The sequence below is a fragment of the Anneissia japonica genome, unplaced genomic scaffold (assembly GCF_011630105.1).
Source record: "Anneissia japonica isolate Jap-2015-1 unplaced genomic scaffold, ASM1163010v1 scaffold581_len1011336_cov187, whole genome shotgun sequence".
NCBI classification, from domain to species: Eukaryota; Metazoa; Echinodermata; class Crinoidea; order Comatulida; family Comatulidae; genus Anneissia; species Anneissia japonica.
In genome coordinates, this window is record NW_022723686.1 from 242,959 (window position 1) to 264,124 (window position 21,166).

General features: G+C 32.0%; 1 protein-coding gene across 1 annotated transcript in view; it reads right to left on the minus strand.

Annotated features, from left to right (window-relative positions):
• Positions 1–21,166, minus strand: part of LOC117112335 (calcium uniporter protein, mitochondrial-like) — a 52,775-nt gene that overhangs the window by 30,925 nt on the left and 684 nt on the right. The window contains exons 2-3 of the mRNA XM_033255409.1: positions 21,016–21,105; positions 7,731–7,791 (exon numbers count right to left, since the gene is read on the minus strand). Coding sequence (XP_033111300.1) covers positions 7,731–7,791; positions 21,016–21,084 — 130 coding nt within the window. The 5' untranslated portion in view covers positions 21,085–21,105. The remainder of the gene's footprint in view (positions 1–7,730; positions 7,792–21,015; positions 21,106–21,166) is intronic.

Consider the following 21,166-nt stretch of genomic DNA (forward strand, 5'->3'; position numbering starts at 1 on the left):
ATACAATACAGTAACATGCCATACTGTAATAACAGAGAAATTTATCCAACAATGTACAATACTAATTCTATATTTGTAGATGTACAATACTATTCTATATTTACAATATTTATCATGCAATATAAAAATAATTCACTTGAAAAGTCAAGTTATAATAATCTGAATTGGTTACAATTATTCAATTAATTTACTCTATTTACATTAATTTATCATTAAACAATTTAGTATGGGTGAGGTTATCAGATAATATACAGTAGAAAAGACAAGTCAAACCTTTAGAAATTTTGTTGACAGTATAATATACTGTACATACCATGTACTGTATCTTCTGAACATTTAATCTTGATTACAGAAAATACAGGCATTTTTTATGATTTGAATTATACATTATGTGACATGTATTTTTTTTTAATAGTTCTGTTATCTTCTTGAGATTTCTATGAGTCTAAACAGTTCACCAACTACATATCCCAAGTTATAAATTATTGCAAGAAAAAAATTGAAGATGATATCTTAAAGCCTAAATTACAGTACATAGGTTATTTAAAGTAAAATAACTATTGCTATTAAAACAATTTAAGAATCACTACCTTGGTATTAACTAATTCAAAATACAAATTAAAACATCAAATGTAAATTGTTCATCAAATGGGAAAAAATAATTAGTTGACCTATTTGCTTTTGTTAGATTGAGATGATGGGTTGAGGGGCCTCTTAAATTTGTTTTTTGCTTCAGGTCTCAGTGTCTTCTTGATGGCCTAATTAGAACATGTTTTCTTCTTAAATGAAATTCAGAGTTCCAAATATGTCAAATAAATTTTATAGCAAACATTAATTATAAATTAGACTGTACATAAAAATGTCCCTATTACTATAATAGTCGAAAATTGGAATGCAATTCAGTTTTATGTACACGAATAGACCCCTTTTTAAATTTCCTTAGCAAATAAACAGGTAAATTACTTGAACTGAAATCCAAAAAACAAAAAGGACTAAGTTGATAAAAAAAAAACACCACACACATCTCAGAAATAACACAAAAAATTCATTATAGTAATTGTCAATACTCAGTATCTCTGCCTCTTTATTGTCCATAAAATTATCCAAAATCATTTATTATTTATTTATAATGTTCTTTTCTCTCATTTACAATCAATCAATCAGTCTATCATCATCATCATCATATACCAATCATGACCTCTTCAACCACTATAACAATTCATATGTCTTCATCAACAGTAGCAGTATCACCATGCCAACAAAAATTTGCAAAATATAGGCTAAACCCAATAAAATTAATTCAATTACTACTTTTATCACCATGAGGAATCCATTACCAGCGATACATTGCCATCTATTTGTAAAGGGAGCCTCGCAAAATAAAGCAACGCGTATACCCGTCTACAACGCGTGGTTGGGGATTAAAATCTCTGCGCGTTGTCGACGAGTGGTTCAAGATACCGATAAAAAATGTTGGACGATTCCATTTCGCAAATTAGGGTTCGTTTTCCGACGTTTTTGTTCTACTTGTTGCGTCGGTTTATCTTGTGATTTTGATGTACTGTAATTTATCGACAAGTCTCTTTTCTATGTTTTGTCATAAGTTTCATTCATTATTATGAATTAATTTTAATACTATATCCTGTCATTTGTTATTGAGCTATTCTGTAAAATTTAAATCCGAAATGTCGAATACCAAGACTCGGAACCCACTGAAATTTCCTATATACTTTTATACTGTATTATAATCAGGCCAAACTCATGTTTTTGCCATGAATATTGACGGGATAAACGCAATTTAATGCCAGTATATTGCTTTTTCTAGAACTATTCATAGGAACATTCCCACGCTCTGCTGCTATGGAATTGACTATTAGGGGTCATTGATCTTGCTGCGGGCCGAGTTATGCATAGCCGTTCCCTTTGTACGGCGCCAAGTGATAACGACCCGACGTTACCATGGAGCATAGAACAAACTATGAAAATATCAGTCTCTGAATGTTTGCGTGCAATTAAATCTTGTATTTATTATTTTCTTTAAGTCTCATTTTCAATTATATTTTATATTTGTTATATATATTATTTGAAAATGGATTTGGTACGATGCAAATAAATTAATTACAATAAAGACAACAAGGAAGTGACAAACAGAAATTAAAAATCAAACAAGAACAACTCATTCAGTAGAACATAAATTAAAGTTAATTAGCGTAAACAGTTTATTACATGAACATAGGCCTAATTAGTGATCAAGATCTACTGTGTGTGTGCAGTCGCTTGTATATGCTTGTATGATAATCTGATCTAAACACAATACATTTATTTTAGTGGTTTTTTTGTTTTTTTGTTTTTTTTTTTTTTCATTTTGGAAGCTGAACAACAATAATTTAGGCCAAAAATGGCTACCGTATCCGAAAACGCCATTCCTCTACACCCAGGCCCAATGTCTGTTTTCAAAATGACCTACAGAGAATGAATGAAAATAAATGGGGGAAAAAAAATTGCCACCCTAGCTTAGCCTACTGCACTAAATTCTGATATTCATCGTATATTTTGAGTATTTATTGGCGGTCAATGTACTTTATTATGAATAGGACTACAAATAGTAGGCCTATTGTACACTTATTTTTGATATAGGCCTACCATAATGTATTTTAAATGCAAGGTTATTCCCAACTATTATATCGGAACAAATTATAGACAATAAATCAATGGATAGAAAAAGCAATTTAAAGAATAAAATAATGATAATATGTTAAGAGATCGTAATTCAGTAAATATCCCATAGCCCATTGAGTACAGGACCAGAGTCTAACTTTTACTTTGTAGAGTATTTCAAAACCACAGGCCCTAAACTTCCAGCCCGGCGATGCAGTACACTGCAAGGAAGACTTCCAAGTCCACTTGATACGCCGTGGCGTATCAACAATTGAAAACTACTTTTATACATTACCAGTGCGTTTTATAAATGAAATTAAAATCCCTGTAGTAAAATAACATAGTCATTTGGTACATTCAAGCATTTAAAAACGATTTAATGATTACACATTTTAAATTTAATTATTTTGAAAAATTATTATGAAATTAATAACCCATATGGAATGGTAGAGGACATGGTTAATCAACGACGCAACAAAACATGTGCTTCGCTGTTTGAAAAGGGGTGAAAGCAATACACCCCAGGGTTCAGTTGGTAGTCTGTACTGTAGAAGTCTTCGCGTGTATAAGGACTTAATATGGCGGTCCCGTGCACACATCTGGCTTGCTGCAATTTTAAAGAACTCAATTGCATCTGTCAGAAGAGTAGGTGGTTACCCCGATTCAGATGTGTATAAGATCCCCACTACGAAGTGGAGTCGCCCAGGAAAATAATCCCAACGCGTGGCCAACTATGGGATTAAACTGCCTTTAATCGCATCGCGTGGTCCACTTGTATACGCGTTGCTTTATTTTGCGAGGCTCCCTAACATGCTACCCTCCATGATGCTACAAAGTGGAATTGGTGCAGTGCTTGTGATTTGGGCTGTCAACTGTTAGGATACAGATTGAAATCCAAGGCATGTACATTTGGCTTACTGGACAAATAGGCTAGTAGGTCTTGCTCTATGAAATTGTATGCTGAATGAATATTCATGATACTCCTCTGCTGCGAATGCATTTGCTTAGTGACAAGATAGAATTTGAAAAGTGCACCATCTTGTTTAGATGTACAAAGTGCTATAAATCAACAAATTATTATTTCTTTTAGGGTGAGAGTTTTCTAATACCTTTTTTTGAAAATTTATTGCCGCACTCCTCTGACGATCTTATACTGTATGAATTATTTTATTTTTGGAGATTTCAGGGGAGCGGAGGGTGTAACAAAAATTAATTAATTTTTTTTCTGAATTTTCCATTTTTTGGTAGCGGAAGGTTCGCTAAAAACTGGCAAATTTTTTATATGAAATCACCATTATTGGCCGTCGGCGAGTGCACTAAACGTATAAAAGTGCCTTACCTAGCTGCTATTATTATTCCACAAAGTGCAAATTACTCTTCATATATATTAAAGAAAATACATGTTTTAAATTAATGAGGATAACTTTATATTGTAACAATATACTGTACATTATTGGTACTGAAATTGCCACTTAAATTTAACATTTCAATTCAAATCTAAATGTTTTTACAAGTCTACTTTAATTAAGGAAAAAATGTTATAATCATCATCTTACAGTAAAGTCAATAATGATCATTTATTGCACATGTTATTATACACAACAAAAGTGAAATAAAGCTATCTTGTATTTTGTACAGTATCTTGTAAATGCTTATAGGAAGTTATCAATTCAATGGTTAATAGACTTGTCTCAATGCTTAACAAGATAATCTTCCTGTCTGAACTCTTCCCACTTGGTATACGGTACATGCTATTTGCATTTCCCAGTGGATAACATTATGATGCAAAACACAATTTGTTTCTAATACTCAAAAATTATTTTTATTAATCTTTTGCTAGAAACTATTCAGTGTGGTCAATATAAAATTCAAAATAAATGTTAAAAATGCAACAACTATCATTAAACTATCAAAAAATATATTATTTTCTAGGTACAATACAGGAAGTTATCAATCTGATGGTTAATTAGATTGTCTTTAACGATAACAAAACAGCTTTTTGAGTCCAACTCTCATCTGGTGTACTCCATGGTACATTTTGTACGATTTCCCAGCGGAAAGCTAACATATGGTCTAAACAATAATTTGTTTCAATAAATTAAATTTTTAAAATCTTTTTTAGTTCTATTCAATCAGATCTGTATTTGGAGTTACCCAAACAAAGTGCCATTATCAATGTTCTTAGCATGGGTGCAAATACTCTATGAACTTGCATCAAAACATCAGGTTTATAATTTAAAAGTCTTACAGTAGTTGATTATAATTTTAAATCTCTAGCGACGGCAGAAGAGATTCACCTAGTCCAAGGCAAGATTCCCAACTTTAGCCCCACCACGTTAGGCAAGCAAATTTCATGAATAGCCACATTATGTCCATGCCCAGAAATGACACTATCGGACTACAAAAATGGTCAATGCTTCCCAAGAAAATTTGGCTTCTATTACTTTAATGTCCAGCGTTCCCAGATGGGGGTTCCTCGGCCTGTCAAATTCTGATTGTTGGTCACTACAGTACTGTACTTCATAAAATCTTCAATCATGCAAATATGTACAAAATTTTTAAGTATATTAAATTACAATAAAGATTGCACTATGCCACAACTTCTTCACATACAGTATAGTTAGAAGCATGACTCATGCAAATGTATTAAAATTGAATTAAGTTTATTAATGATATGTCATACAGTACTTCTGCTGTCATTTCATATTCACATAGAAATTGTAGGCCTATTATTAAATTCAAATGAATATTGATCACAACTTTAATATTCAAAGATGCACTGTTTGTCAAGTACAAAGAAATGTATAAAATAATAATTGAGTTAAATATATGTATTGCTTAGCATGTTATTAATTGAAAATTTGAATGTGAAAGAATTTTCCCATCTACTGTATAGTGGACACTAATTTGCTATTTTGCAAGACCCATACTGGGCCGGGCTGGAAATCAATTAAAGAATTTTTGCAGAAAAATTGCTACAAATCATTTTTTTTTTAATGTTTGAAGTTGGTACTCTTAAATTTTGATCCATTTCAATGAGCTCCTCAATATTTTAATTGAATTTTAGGTATTTTCTAATTATTTCTATAGTACAGTATAATGTAGAATAAAAAATGATTACATACAACACAGTATTCCAAATAATATAATTGATATGAGATTAAATCAATAGCGTTATATTGATAGTATTACTGTAAATCAATAGGTCAGACAACTTCTTACAGCAATAGCAGAGTACTGATTTCAAAATATTGTCACCAAAATATTACTATAATTCTATTGTGGAAAAAGGCATACTTTATTATGAGTGGCAAGGCAATTAATGTAATTTATTTTCATATGGAAAATGAAATATTTTTTTAAGCCAGAAGAAATCAAAATTAGGAATTACAACCCAAAAAAACATCTTCTGGATCATGCACACAGAGTACTGGGGGAGGGGTTTTATGAATGTGTTGAGTGATCGAGCGGTATGGCAGAGGCTCCGGTAAGCCTTAACATCGGCGCTGATTCAAACCGCTCCTCCCCCAGGGTTCAGTTGGTAGTCTGTACTGTAGAAGTCTTCGCGCGTATAAGGACTTAATATGGCGGTCCCGTGCACACATCTGGCTTGCTGCAATTTTAAAGAACTCAATTGCATCTGTCAGAAGAGTAGGTGGTTACCCCGATTCTATCGCTCATTTGAGTCCCTGTTATTGTGGAATGACGTGAACAAGAAACTACCATAAGCACCTCTTTACGGTGGCTAGGTACAGCAGTCACGGACCATGCCCACAGGCAATTCAGCACAATGACGCTGCGAGTTTAATGGCTTTATTCTCCTACCTACAGAGCCCTGCAAAATTAAACTATATCCTTTAGTTATCTTTTCATTAAATTGCAATGAGACCATTTAATAAAGAATGGTATTACTACATACTAGTTCCAATATTACAGTAGAACCTCTATTAAATGGACACCTTCGGGACCAAAAAAGGAGGGGTTCCTGTATTAGGGGTTGGCCGTAGTGTTAAAAGATACTTTCCCTCGTTTTGTGATCCCCCCTTAATAGGAGTGTCCCCAAGGAAGGGGTTCTACTGTATTTAATTTGGTTATATATCGTACATAATATTTTTTATATTACAGAAAGGTGGTCTTCAATACTTATAACAACAATTTGAATTTTTTTTTCCCTGTCGGAAATGAATTTTGGGAATACTATGTGTGCAAAATGAGTGTTGGGAAATATCTGAATAGAGTATAAAATTCACCAAAAATATTTGCTTCTATTAAAAAAACAAAAATGATATACCCTGGCACTGGCAATTCTACATTAGCAACTATGAGCAATGTAAACATTCCTTATAATAACTTGAGTTAGGAAAGAGAGTTACAAAAATTAATCATCTTGATAATAATTATCATTATGAGTCATTAACATAAAGTTCTGGTTCGTAAAACAATACATTTTCAGCCAAAAGTAAGGTACTGTATACAGTATTTTGTTAAGAATAAGAAGTTCATACATCTATGTTTATAAAAAAAGTGGAATACAGTTCAACACAACAACAGTTATTTGTTGCAGTCGAAAAGCTAGAGAAATTAAAGTCTTGTATCTGCGGGATATGCTTTCACATTATAAGAAATCCGGAATTGCACAGACGAAAATCCGAGAAATTAGTGCTAATATCTGTGGGCTGATATCTTTTCACATTATCCAGAATACAAAATTTAGATGAAAATGTCATAAGATGCAGAATGAACCATGATGTCATTTGCATATGATCTTGTCGTGAGTGGAAAATGACAATTTAATGTTGCAAAGCATTTCATTGGCAAAACAAGCATTAGAAATGTAACAATTGTCATAAAATGATAAGATAAAGATTTATCCAATATCATAGTAAAAAAACAATTTACTATTTTTTTTCACATCTAACAGTAAGTTAATGATGACATTGATGATGATAAAAATGATGATGATGTTGATATTAATAAATGAAATGATTATAACTATGGTAATGATGCTGTGATTATAATAAAAACACACATTTTCATGATCTAATCGATATTCATGCAGTATCAATGCATACCTTGATTAGCAGAAGTACAGTACAAAGCAGAGGAAATCCTAAAGGGTGTGACAGATGTATCCTGAAACAAACAGAAAAAATAGGAAACATTAGATTACCATACAATGAGGATCTGGTTTCGTGTACCAAAATTAAATAGTGTTTAGTAGTATTCTTTAATTAACAAACCAAATGCATTAGCGTTTTTTCATAGATTTAATGTGTAAAAACACATTTAAAAATTACTGATACTGTTCACTCTTACTATCATACCATATCATTCTTCAGTGTATACATAGAAATGTTGTAAAGATTATGTAAGTACTAATTTCACGCTAATGATAAAGTCAAAATATTACTTATTAGAATATTTGAAATACCTTTAACAGTTCCTCAAATCATTCTCATTTTCTATTCGTAAGTAGGCAACATTGTCTACTTATATATAGCAGGGAAGTACTATACTACTGTATATCATCTCCCTGCTTTATAGTGTTTATAGGCCCAGATGAACATTTGCCACATTCTGAATGACGTTACATTTCTTTAAATTTCTGGTATATTTCCCCAGACTGGAATGTTGAGCTTTTTGAAGGGTGGGAGATATTCACCCCTCCCATGGATCCGTCTATGAATTCTGAATGATGTATTAATCATACCAAACATAATAATTCATATAAACAAGGGGCGAATTTAGGGAGGGGCCCCCAGTCCGGCCCCAGCCGCCACTTTTGAGAGGTAAAAAAAGGGAAAAAAAGATATAAAAAGAAAAAAATGAAAGCCCAGAACGCCCTAAATGTTATTTTCGGGCGTCTAGAACACAAAACTTTCAAGGGGGCGTTCCCCGGAACCCCTAGGATGGTGTTGTCTCGTCGGCCCAACTTTCGGTCCCCCTTTTGGACATCTCTGGATCCGCCCCTGTAAACATTCCTTTGTGATGACAGAACTCAGAATTTGGAATGATCGTTTTACATTAACATAGTACCTGCAAAACAATTTCAAAACTTATATCTTGGATTGTGATCAATTACAAAATAAACCACTGCATAAAATTCATGGATAAATGTATTGCTTTCTAAATAGAGGATTTTTTTTTAATTGATTATAAAATCATGATTAATAGATATTTTGTTTCTAAAGTATAATGCATCAATCATATATTATCCTGTAGAAAAACAACATAAAATCATTCTTGAAATTATTGTACCTTGCCTATTTTGAAGTAACATAAAAATAATCAACTTGAACATAGAAAGTTAGTGTATTTAAAAAAAGTGAAAATGATAGAAACACTACGTCACTGGAAGTGTATAGATTATCATTATTATAATTCTACCCAATTTAAAAATCAGGGTACAGTACACATTCTTTTGATTAAATAATTTCTATGCTCAAGCTAATAATTTGTATGTTACTACACAATGAGCAAGTTCATTTTAAAATTATTTTTTTCCTGGCCCCCCCCCCCTTTTGGGAGGTAAAAAAAAGGGGAAAAAAGAGAGAAAAAGAAAAAAATGATAGCCCAGAATGCCTCAAATGTTATGTTCAGGCGTCTAGAACACAAACATTTCGCGGGGGCATTACCCGGACCCCTACGACAGAGTTTTCTCAATCAGCCCAACTTTCGGCCCCCACTTCCAGCCCCCCTTTTGGACATTTCTGGATCTGCCCCTGGGACCAATGGTTGCATTTCAGCCCTCCAGTTGAAACACATGGAAATCATCAAATGGAATTAAATGGGAGACCAAAAATAAAAGTTACAGTAGTTTTCTTATTTAACAAATAGTTTTTTTAAAAGCATCCACATGGAAAAAAAAAAATAGCATTTTATTGGTGAATGTAAACAGTAATGGGACGGTTAAATACTTTAAATTTATATAATTAGGAAGAAATAAACAGTACATATCTTATTTTTGGAGTCTTCAAGGCAGAAGCGAGCGTATTAAAATTGAAGAAAATGTTTATTTTTTTTTCTGAAATTTTCATCTTTTGATGGTGGTAGATGCGCTAATTGGCCAAAAATAAAATTTTATTTTTTTCAAAATCATCATTATTGGCGGGCGTCAAGTTCCCTTTAAAACAAGGTATGAAAAGAAAAGTCTTGTCTAAGCTACACTATTCACCTGTGACATTGTATGCACATGGACTTGAATTGAAATCAATGGACTCATAAATAATGATATAGAAAATAAAATGCATTGAATTTAATTAAATAAAATACTGAACAGCTGAAGCAATAACTTTAGGATAATTCATAATGGAATCAAATAGCTAAAAATTAATAATAATCATTTTATAGAGTGCATACTGTAGTAGTACAGTATTTCATATTCACAAAGGCTCTAAAGCAGATGGTAATTTCTTTGAACAATCTATTCAGTGATTCAACAAATTCACAATTCAACAAAATCATCCAGAATAACACAAAAAAAAAATCAAAAGTACTTAATAAATGATTTTGACTATAAACATGAATTCTTTAATATTGTTATTTCTAAATTTATTATATTTACCAACATAATACTTTTATTGTTGTTTACTATAGCTTGATAATTTTCAGCAATTGTGTTTATTGTTTATTAATTTTGTAAACAATTACTCATTGACGGCTCTTTTGTAGCATAAATAAATACTAAAATCAAATGATAAATTGGACTATTAATTTAACAATAGAAAAATCTGGCTTTCTGGTCCAATCTAAAGTATATTTCCAGGTTTCTGTGGGCCCAATCTAGGCCTATCATTGTAGCATGCTGATTGTGTACAATAATTCATGCTAAAAACTAGATCATAAGAAGAAATAATACAAATTATAGATTTATTAATATTATTCCTTCATCATGTTGGCCTGTTCAATATAAAACAAGTTTTTATGATACTGTCATACAAAAAGTCATGGTTAACTATCAAACTATTGCAGTAGGCCTACTTGGACACATTAAATATGGCTAAATAATCATAATTTGTGATTTATTTTATTATATTAAATTATATATACACACTGTAAACATGTTTACTTCATGTAACATATACTTTTTTTTCTAAGCTTATTAATCACCATCATATTAATTGTTGTTGATAACATCATGGATAAATTAATAATTTCAGGTATGATTGTGGTACTGTACATCAAATTCTAATAAATTGAAATACCACCAAAAACAAATTGTAAATATCAGAGCCTCTTGGTATCTTTTAGTATCATTTTCTTTATCTACTTTACCTTGACAATGTGATTATAATGTGTACGTATATAAATTATTCTCAATGGATAAGATTTTCATAATGAAATACAAAGTCTGAACAGAAAATGAAATAGCGGTACAAAACTATAAAATGGTTGCAATAAAATAACTATCATATTGTCAAATATCTAGTATTAAAATAAATCCTTAAAGAGATAAAATTGACTATAAATATGAAGAACAATTTGAATTTTCAAATTTGTCAGTGTAGCATTTTGGAAGTGCCACTGCTCTATGTGTCTATCAAATGAATAAATAAAAAAAGAGTATAAGTGATGCACACTGTACATATTAACAAGACATTCAACAGCGTCTCCATCTTTGTTTCTTACTTCATCTTGTCGTTGTCACACTTGTCTCTTCAGGTGTGACATACAGAAGATGAGAAGTATTTGGAAGCTCAAAATGTCAATGTCTCTTACTCGCCGGAAATTGTGAAATTTAAATAATGTCAACACGCCTATCTTGAATCTCCATCTAACATTTTCGATTAAAATCTCATATTCTAGGCCAAATAAAATTAACAGCTATTTTCACGTCCCTGCCCCCATCAAATTTTGGAGCCTCATGAAAAACTTCATAATTTTTAAATAAAAAAAATAAAATTAAGGACGATCCGAAAGTGATAGTTGTTAAAACGAACAAGAGGTTGAAACATAAACGGCAGAATACAGTGCATTACAAAGCATACATTTTACTTCCTTATCAAAAAAAAAAAAAAAAACAATTTTTATAATTTACCACCTTGTACTAGTAGTAGGATAGCAAATAGCTTGGTAAAAATAATTTCAAATCCTGGACGAGAAACTAACATTTTTATTTGTCCTTATTTATAACAGCTGTATTCTCAAGAAATTGAATTCAAATAGCAGAAAAATATTATATTTTCCCTAGCATTTTAATAAGTTATAAATATATACTTTATTGCATTTATTTTAGATTTTTAGAAATATCTGTCGGGTTGCCATTGATCAGCTCCAGCTGGAGAAACTAACATTACAAAATACTTAAAATAATGAATTTATTATAGTTTTTTGATAAATGATTAAGTCTCTTTTTCTTATGATTTATTACAGTATTCAATTGTTGGACTTTGGTTTTATTTGCATGCAAAAACTAAGTAAAACATTCATATTGAGGTGTAAAATAATAATAAATAGTACTTACAGGGGCAGATTTAAGGGGTGGGGGATGGCGCCAGCGAGGCCCCCTGCCTTTTGCAAAGTCAAAATTTTAAAAAGGGAGAAAGAAAGAAAAAGAAATAATAGATCGCCCAAAATGCCTCAGGCGTTATTTTCGGGTGTCTTGAAAACAAGAATTTTGTGGGGAATTCCTCCTTAGCCCCAAAGGCTGGTTGTATTTCGAACAGCTTTCAGCCCCCAATGGCCCTCCCACTTTTGGACGTCTCTGGATCCGCCCCTGATATACATAGTGTTTTAGCGATTAGGGCATTCTGAAGTGTTCAAGGTATTAAAAAAAAAAAAAAAAAAAAATTAAATAATTTGACTTTACGTAAATATGTACTAGCATATTTATTAACTTAATATTAATATTAATTAATTGAAATATAGACCACTTTTCATAATTATCATGTGATTATTAACTATGCATAAATATTGATATACCCATACTTTATACAGTACATAGACCCAAAATTGTCTGGTACTCTTCCTTTATTTAAGTCAGCAAATCACTTTGAACTATTGTGATCTGTGGCTCATGTGACAGGCTCTGGCAAAACCCTTCGTTTGTCACATTTATAATTTACCACAAGCAACCAAAATGTTTGTGAATCAGAATTTTAAACATTTTCATTTTTTTTACCATTATAAAAGCAGAATACTTCAGCAAAATATCAGTCACTTAATGTAACTATATAAAGTATATTAAAGTTATTTTAAATTATAAATTTAATAAACTATTGATTTGGGAATTTTCGGAAGCTGTTTTCTCAAAACCTACATGGCAGACATCTAATAAATTAAATATTCATAACTTTGCTAACTATACTGTACTCAACCAGTTTCCATCAAATAAACACTGTATTAAAGAAGAATTCATGCAGAGTATAAAAACACTAAAAACTCAATTTTGAATCTTTCCTACAAACGGCTGGTTTTGCCAGAGGGGTCAAATTGCAATACTGTACCTTAGGTGGATTGGATTGGATTTATTTGGTGTAAACACCAAGGATAGCCCACGAAAGTCTAGAAGACGACTTATTTCCAGTGGGGTCCTTTTGGTGGTGATTGGACAGTACACTGGGAGACAATCCCCTACTCTTTTCCGAAGAGTGTACTGCGTTCTTTAACATGCACATGGGCTATAAATGCACACGGGACCAACGGCTTAAACGTCTCACCCGAAAGACGGTGCGCTATTGTAACTTGTAATTCAGCCCTCTAGCTGAAACACAAGGAGAGGCAGCGATGGGAATTGAACCGGCGACCTAGAGATCTCCACGGTTCAGCGCACACACAGTGGCTACCACCAGATTAGCCGACTGAGCTAAGCTACTCTTTAAGATCCTCTTAAATTAGTAAATCAATAGTTTAGGTTCCTTGCATGCATGACTGTGTTTATATCCTGGAGCCAAAAGCAACAATTTTTTTAACTAAAGTTGTTTCACTCAAGCTATTAAGATATTTTTTTTAAATGCTAATAACCACAGCTAAATGAATGTTTCATAATGGAACTTTCATCTTTATAAAATGCATGCACCCATAAACATTCGTTATTTGTATAATGTCTGCGAATATAACATACTTTAAATAAAATACTAACTTATACAGTACATAGACCCAAAATTGTCTGGTACTCTTCCTTTATTTAAGTCAGCAAATCACTTTGAACTATTGTGATCTGTGGCTCATGTGACAGGCTCTGGCAAAACCCTTCGTTTGTCACATTTATAATTTACCACAAGCAACCAAAATGTTTGTGAATCAGAATTTTAAACATTTTCATTTTTTTTACCATTATAAAAGCAGAATACTTCAGCAAAATATCAGTCACTTAATGTAACTATATAAAGTATATTAAAGTTATTTTAAATTATAAATTTAATAAACTATTGATTTGGGAATTTTCGGAAGCTGTTTTCTCAAAACCTACATGGCAGACATCTAATAAATTAAATATTCATAACTTTGCTAACTATACTGTACTCAACCAGTTTCCATCAAATAAACACTGTATTAAAGAAGAATTCATGCAGAATATAAAAACACTAAAAACTCAATTTTTTATCTTTCCTACAAACGGCTGGTTTTGCCAGAGCGGTCAAATTGCAATACTGTACCTTAGGTGGATTGGATTGGATTGGATTTATTTGGTGTAAACACCAAGGATAGCCCACGAAAGTCTAGAAGACGACTTATTTCCAGTAGGGTCCTTTTGGTGGTGATTGGACAGTACACCGGGAGACAATCCCCTACTCTTTTCCGAACTGCGTTCTTTAACGTGCACATGCACACAGGACCAACGGCTTAAATGTCTCATCCAAAAGACTTTGCGCTATTGTAACTTGTATTTCAGCCCTCTAGCTGAAACACAAGGAGAGGCAGCGATGGGAATTGAACCGGGGACTTAGAGATCTCCACGGTTCAGCGCACACACAGTGGCTACCACCAGATTAGCCGACTGAGCTAAGCTGCTCTCTAAGATCCTCTTAAATTAGTAAATCAATAGTTTAGGTTCCTTGCTTGCATGACTGTGTTTATATCCTGGAGCCAAAAGCAACAATTTTTTTAACTAAGTTGTTTTACTCAAGCTATTAAGATATTTTTTTTAAATGCTAATAACCACAGCTAAATGAATGTTTCATAATGGAACTTTCATCTTTATAAAATGCATGCACCCATACACATTCGTTATTTGTATAATGTCTGAGAATATAACATACTTTTAAATATAATTCTATCAGTGAGTTTGAAACGAAGTGCTTTAGGCCTAGTGCACCCACTGACTATTAGATTCACTGTGCAAGAAACTTCGCTTCATGTATAAAAGCATTGATCAGGTCATGACAAACAGCAGGCTTATAAAGGCACTGATGGCTTAATATGTAATCACAATTTATGAGGTAAACAAAATCAACCTTTCTTCAGTTAATTAATAGTTGTAATTTTCTCTTCCAGGAACTTAGCCCAATATCATAGAATTCATACTAAAGTAGCTAATTCTGACCTCTCATTAAAATTCTTGCAAGTGTACAGTACAATGATCATCGATACAAAATAAGGAAACTATAATTCTGTATAGTATTAGTAGTCAGGTTTCTCAAGTCATCAAGGAATGAGTTCAATTTTCGAGACTCAAAAAAAAAAGCCCAGAATATTAAAAACAAATCTCTCAGTACTATAAAATCCTATCCATTACAAATTTACATTATTCAATTATTTTCTAATATAAAAAGAAAAAAATTTGCAATAAAGCAATACATGGTTGAAATGATTACTAAATAATGGATTTAGGTACACCAACAATACTTGCATTTTGTTGATATAAAAATATATTTTTTCCAATATATTTCACTTACACACTAATTGCCTTTAATCAATAGATGTACGGTCTCTGGTAACCTAGGATTGATTCCATTGCAAAATACTTGTGATTTCCATGAGTGTATGCAAGGGAGGTCAGGAATGTTGTACGACACCCCTCTCCCACCCCCCCCAAAAAAAAATTCAAAGGTCCACATTTTTTTCAAAGACATTTTTTTCTAGGGCCTTTTCATAAGGACACAAATGAAAAAGCATTGATGCGGTACCAGCAATGAGTCTAAGACCTTTCCAATTGCATGGCGTAATCTACCTCAATTCCAGCAATTCTGAAACTGAGCCTGTCATCCGCTTCAAGCTTGTGGCGCTGTAATCAATTTTCCTGTTTCCCACTGAAAAGGTCCAAAAAAAATTATGATCACAACCCACACAGAAAAAATCCTATATACACCCCTGATTTCAGAATTCCTTTTCCAGACATTTCCACCCAAACTGAGTATCGTGGCATGCATTAAAGATGTCAAGCTCCTTACACATAATTTGATTTTCCCTGACACAAGTATTCAGTTGATATTATAATTAAATATTAATTATACTGATAGTTCAATACTATTTCAAATTTAATAATATCAGTGCAATATTTACTTTATATTTCATTTTTCCCTGACATAATATTCTTATAATATAATTTAGTATTAATCATAGTACAGTGTTAACAGTACACTGCAGTACTATTTCAAATATGTAATCTAATAAATATTATATTTTTCCCAGACATACTGCAAATCAGTTGATTATTTATTATTATAATTCAATTCAATTTAACTTTTATTGTCAAACACAGTGAGAACATGGTTTGAAATTCTTGTTTGTTCACAGTTAAAATGTATTTTTAAAACAAGACACAGAAGATAAAATCACAGAAAAAACAGGAAACAGCAAAAATTTAAAAACAATAAAAGTCTGCTAAAAGATTAAAATGGCTAAAAAGGCTAAAAACATTAAAATGGGGTTAAAATTCGTTAAACATTCTGTAAAAAATCAGTCTTTTTTTAGTACTATATAAGCCTACAATATACAGTATGTAATACTATTTACTTTATGTATACTATTTACTTTTTAAATATAATTTCACTTGTTTATTGCTGGCATATTAAAATCAAAGTTAAAAAAAAAAAAAAAAAAAACATTTTTTTGCAATGTTCCTTTGCCTTCATATTCAAGTACATTATATGCCAAGCCAAAATCTAAACTTATTTTATTAGAAAGCAAGTATATCTGCTACTATTCATTAAACATGTGAAATTGAATCTGATACGGTACAGTATCAATGTATCATACTTTAACATTTACCGCTGGAACTCGCATCTTAATGACTGCCTTTAAAACTCAATTTAATTTTGGGCCCAAGTAAGGTTTTAGTTTTAATAATAAGCTGCAATAATTATAGCCATATCAAATTTGAAATGAACATTTTCAAATATAATTATTCACGACTGAGCACTAACCACCACTGGCATATTAGTTTTAGGATTTTCACATAGTAAGCCAGGTTTTAGCGCAATGCTAGGTGAATTTGAAGTAAAATAATAAACTGCATAGATGCAGAGTGGATTTTTTTGTTGTAATAAAGATAAAATATGATAAGAAATCAACAATATATTTCTAATCATTTGAATTCTGAAATTTACAGAGCTACTGTAAAAGTTTCAGTTACTTTTGAATTATGTGTACAATAGGATTTACTTCAAATAGTAAAATATTTTAAAAGGAATGTAACTTTCTTTTTATACATGTTCTATCATAAAATGAATAATATTTCTTTTATTAAAATTTTCAAATCATATTATAATCTTAAAAATAACTTACAGGCTGTTTAAGGCTGTGTAAAAGAACATTATATATTTTTTAAGAGTTTTATGGTTCAAATTTTAAATATAAGTACATGTTTTTCGATATTTATGATTTTATGGCATTTACATTTTTAACTGTTGCCTGCCACCTAATACTTGTGTAGGCATAACTAACTGAGGGCGTCACACACAACGCAAGCCATCTGTACTTCAATGCTGGTGATCCAGTCAACAAAAAGTGTATACTACCAAGATGCAACAAAAATCTGTACTTAGCCACTGCTAATATGGACACATCATGCCCAAATCAGACATCTGTAGTGTCACATAAAACAGTAAATGTTGAAAGCTTAGAAAAAAGGAAAAGTTGGTAGCAAAAAATGTCACTCAAGGTTCTCTTATTATTGATTGACAAAAGAGAAAATTTTATACCCTGCAACATGTACTTCAAGAAGTTTTAAGTAGGATTTTAAATTAATACAATTTTAAGATTTAGTTTAAGATACAGTAAAGGTAGGCCTACCGTACTACCATATTGCTTGTATTTACATTTTTACTATGGGGCTGGGTGGATGCTCTAAAGGATGCTCTGGTACTCAAGGCAATTATTTACACTGTGACTATGGTTTAGTCCTTATGCGAGAAGACTTGGGTCAAGCAAATGGAGTTCTAACAGTATGTAGAGGGATTCAAACATGTGCCAAATACCGTAAACGTAGGCCTACTGTATACAACGTACACCTACCATATAGACCACTCAAATTACTTAAGCCTACAGCATCGGCGCTCTCAATTCAATCTGCCAACCTGTTATTAACAGGGCTCAATGATGCCTATAAACTTCAATGACCTGACAAGGACTTTCAATATACAGTAGTATGGCATCATTACGTATTACAACGTGCAGGTATAAATAATATAATCAAGTTTTTTTTTTTTCTTTTATAAATACTGTATGAATGTATTGAATTATGCATTCAGACTTCATTATCAGGCCTGGGAGGGATAGTGTTGTTCATTCATAGTCATGACAAAAAACCATGGCATTTGTAGGATTGAATCCACAGAGGCCCACTTATGTTGGACTTGAGAGGATTGTGACCAAGTCACAATTAATAATTACTGATATTCTAGTGTTTTCATTCATAAAGGTCTGTTCACACATACAACCATAATATCAGTATATCACACAGTATTTCACCAAATATGGCCGTCACAGTTATTTGTCGCATATAATTTTATAGTGTGAACAAACCCTTACTGTAGGATTCATCAGAATTTTACTAGTGTCTGTAGTAAAGATTTGACTTTATTTACAAGCTATCAACAATCACCTCTTTGTAATAACATAACAAAATAGGATATGGGTAGACAATCAGCCACACCTGGAGTGTTTTTAGTGTTTTGTGTTCATTCATCTACATCTGCAATTTCTGTACAGTACAGTATTATAAAGTGAAATAAAATTATTGATCCCTATCTAAATAAAACAATTAATGTTCACAAAAAGCTTGCTGTCTAATGCATTCTGCTACACTTTGTTACATTGTTACAGAAGGTCAGTGTAAAATGGTTAGATCTACCTCTATGGTTAGATTAACAGCCAATCAGACTATTGCTCCACCAGTAAGTTGAATAGTGGACTGTTTTATAAAATTGATTACGGAATTTATCCTCTTCTCTATCTATTGTCCCATAAAATTGCCCAGAATTTTACTCTGGTCCACTCCAAATTAATTAAACACTCAGTCACTGGATATACTGTAATATTATAAATGACTGTGCTATAACAGATGCAGTTGCATAACTGTACAGTACTTGAGACCACAAACATAAACAATTATCTACCAATTGAACCTTTTACCTTCTTTATGTAAATTTGTTACACAGTAGCACTACTATACAGTATTTGAGACCACAAACATAAACAATACCTACCAATTGGACCATTACCTTCTTTATGTACATTTGTTACATTTTTCCGTTAATAAGATACAGTAGGCCTATATTTAACATCAAAAATGGTTTCAATGTGGGATCTAAAAATTGTCATTCATACTTTCAGAGCTGGTTTATGTTTTAATAACACAATCAAAGGCACCTACCCAGCAGTTAGAGTAAATTTACATTTCTACAAAAAAAAAACAAAAAAAAAAATTATTTTAATATCATGTAATATTTATACTCAAATTTGAGCAGTAGGATAACATTATCATAATCATTGTGGTCATACCTTATTTATTGCATTTTTTTTAAAGGTCAAATAGTGAGTGGAAGTTATTCACTAGGCCTAGATTAGTGGTGCAGGAAACATGGCATGTAAATGTCTACTGTTACATGAACAATATAAAAGCTTTTGGAAAGTTCATCCTGCAGAGGGTCACAACACAACATTAATACAGTGGTTCTCAAACCTTTTGGCCGACAACCACCCAAAAAAAATGTCCAGGCAATTTGCCACGACCCACTCCCTAAGACGTTCAAAAACAGATACTCAAAATAGGTCAATAACTTGTATTGTAAAGAAAATTGAAGTAAACTAAACAATACTTATATTATATTGATGTGGTCCTTTTAATACAGCAAAATTTAGAATTCATTAATATTAAAAGAACCCAAGTCTTGCGACCCTCAAATTTGGTAACCCAATTTTGAGTCTCGACCCATAATTAGAGAACTGATGTATCGAACCTACAGTACTGTAGTTGCAAGCCTACAAATTTGTTGGTGCTTCTGATTATACCACCGTGCTTTGATGTTATCTGTACACTCTGTAGCCCAACAGTTATGTTTTTTCGAAACAAAATACCAGATATTTGGGGATGCCTCCAACCGCTGGTCACACATTTTTCCAACTTTGCCTACAGTACTTCTTTCTGTCAACATTTACAGTATTTAGTGCAACAAATTAGCCATAAAGTAAAGGTGCTAAAATTTTTCAAAGCAAGAGAAACTGTCTGTATCATGGACAAATGTTCCTATAGGAATAATAGCATATCAAATGCATTGTGCAGTCACAACACAGGCTAAGAGATGAGACAGATTGTTCTCTCTAACAAAATGCATTTCTTCCTTTTCCTTTTTTAAAACATTTTTAGGAGTACAGTAAGTTGTTGCAGACCAATTTTCAAGATCCTCATTTTGAGCTGACCCAAGACCATGACACAGACTTGCTAAATGAGAGCCAAAACCCAAATCAGTTCCTGAATTAATGTGGGTTTATTCAACTTTGTAGCATTAAAATGGTATGAATTTAGAGTAAAAATGTAGGGCCAATACACATTTTTGTTGACATACTAATAAAGGTAAAAGTTATTCATTGTGCAAAAACAAGTAAACAGATGTAATTGGAAAAGCAAGCCACCACCCAAACCACAGTTATTTATTAAAGACAATTAGTATGGTACCCCAGCTCATTTCTCTACAACAATACAATTGTCAAACCAAATGTAAAGTGTGGCAGACATTTCATAACCCAGACTATTGCGGTTATTTTCACAACTGAGTTTGATAAGTCTGAGTTATGAAATCTGGGTTACAAAATGTAGATACTCCAACTGCAGTGTAAACTTCACAAACTCTAACATTATTTTTGTATTTCTAGGCTATATCATCTTTGTATCTATAGGCCTACTGTACCTCAGTTGACTACAAATGAGTCAAGGCTTGGGCATCTGGAGAAAAAGATGATTATTTATAAAATTACCTTTAATAAAACTTGTATGGGAGAATGAACTCGAAAGCAGATATCTCGCAGGATCCTTCTTCCAGCCATAATAATAAAGACTTCCTTTATCTGGAAAATAAATTTTAAATAACAGTTAAGTTCAAATACAAACAAAATAATCGCTATGTGT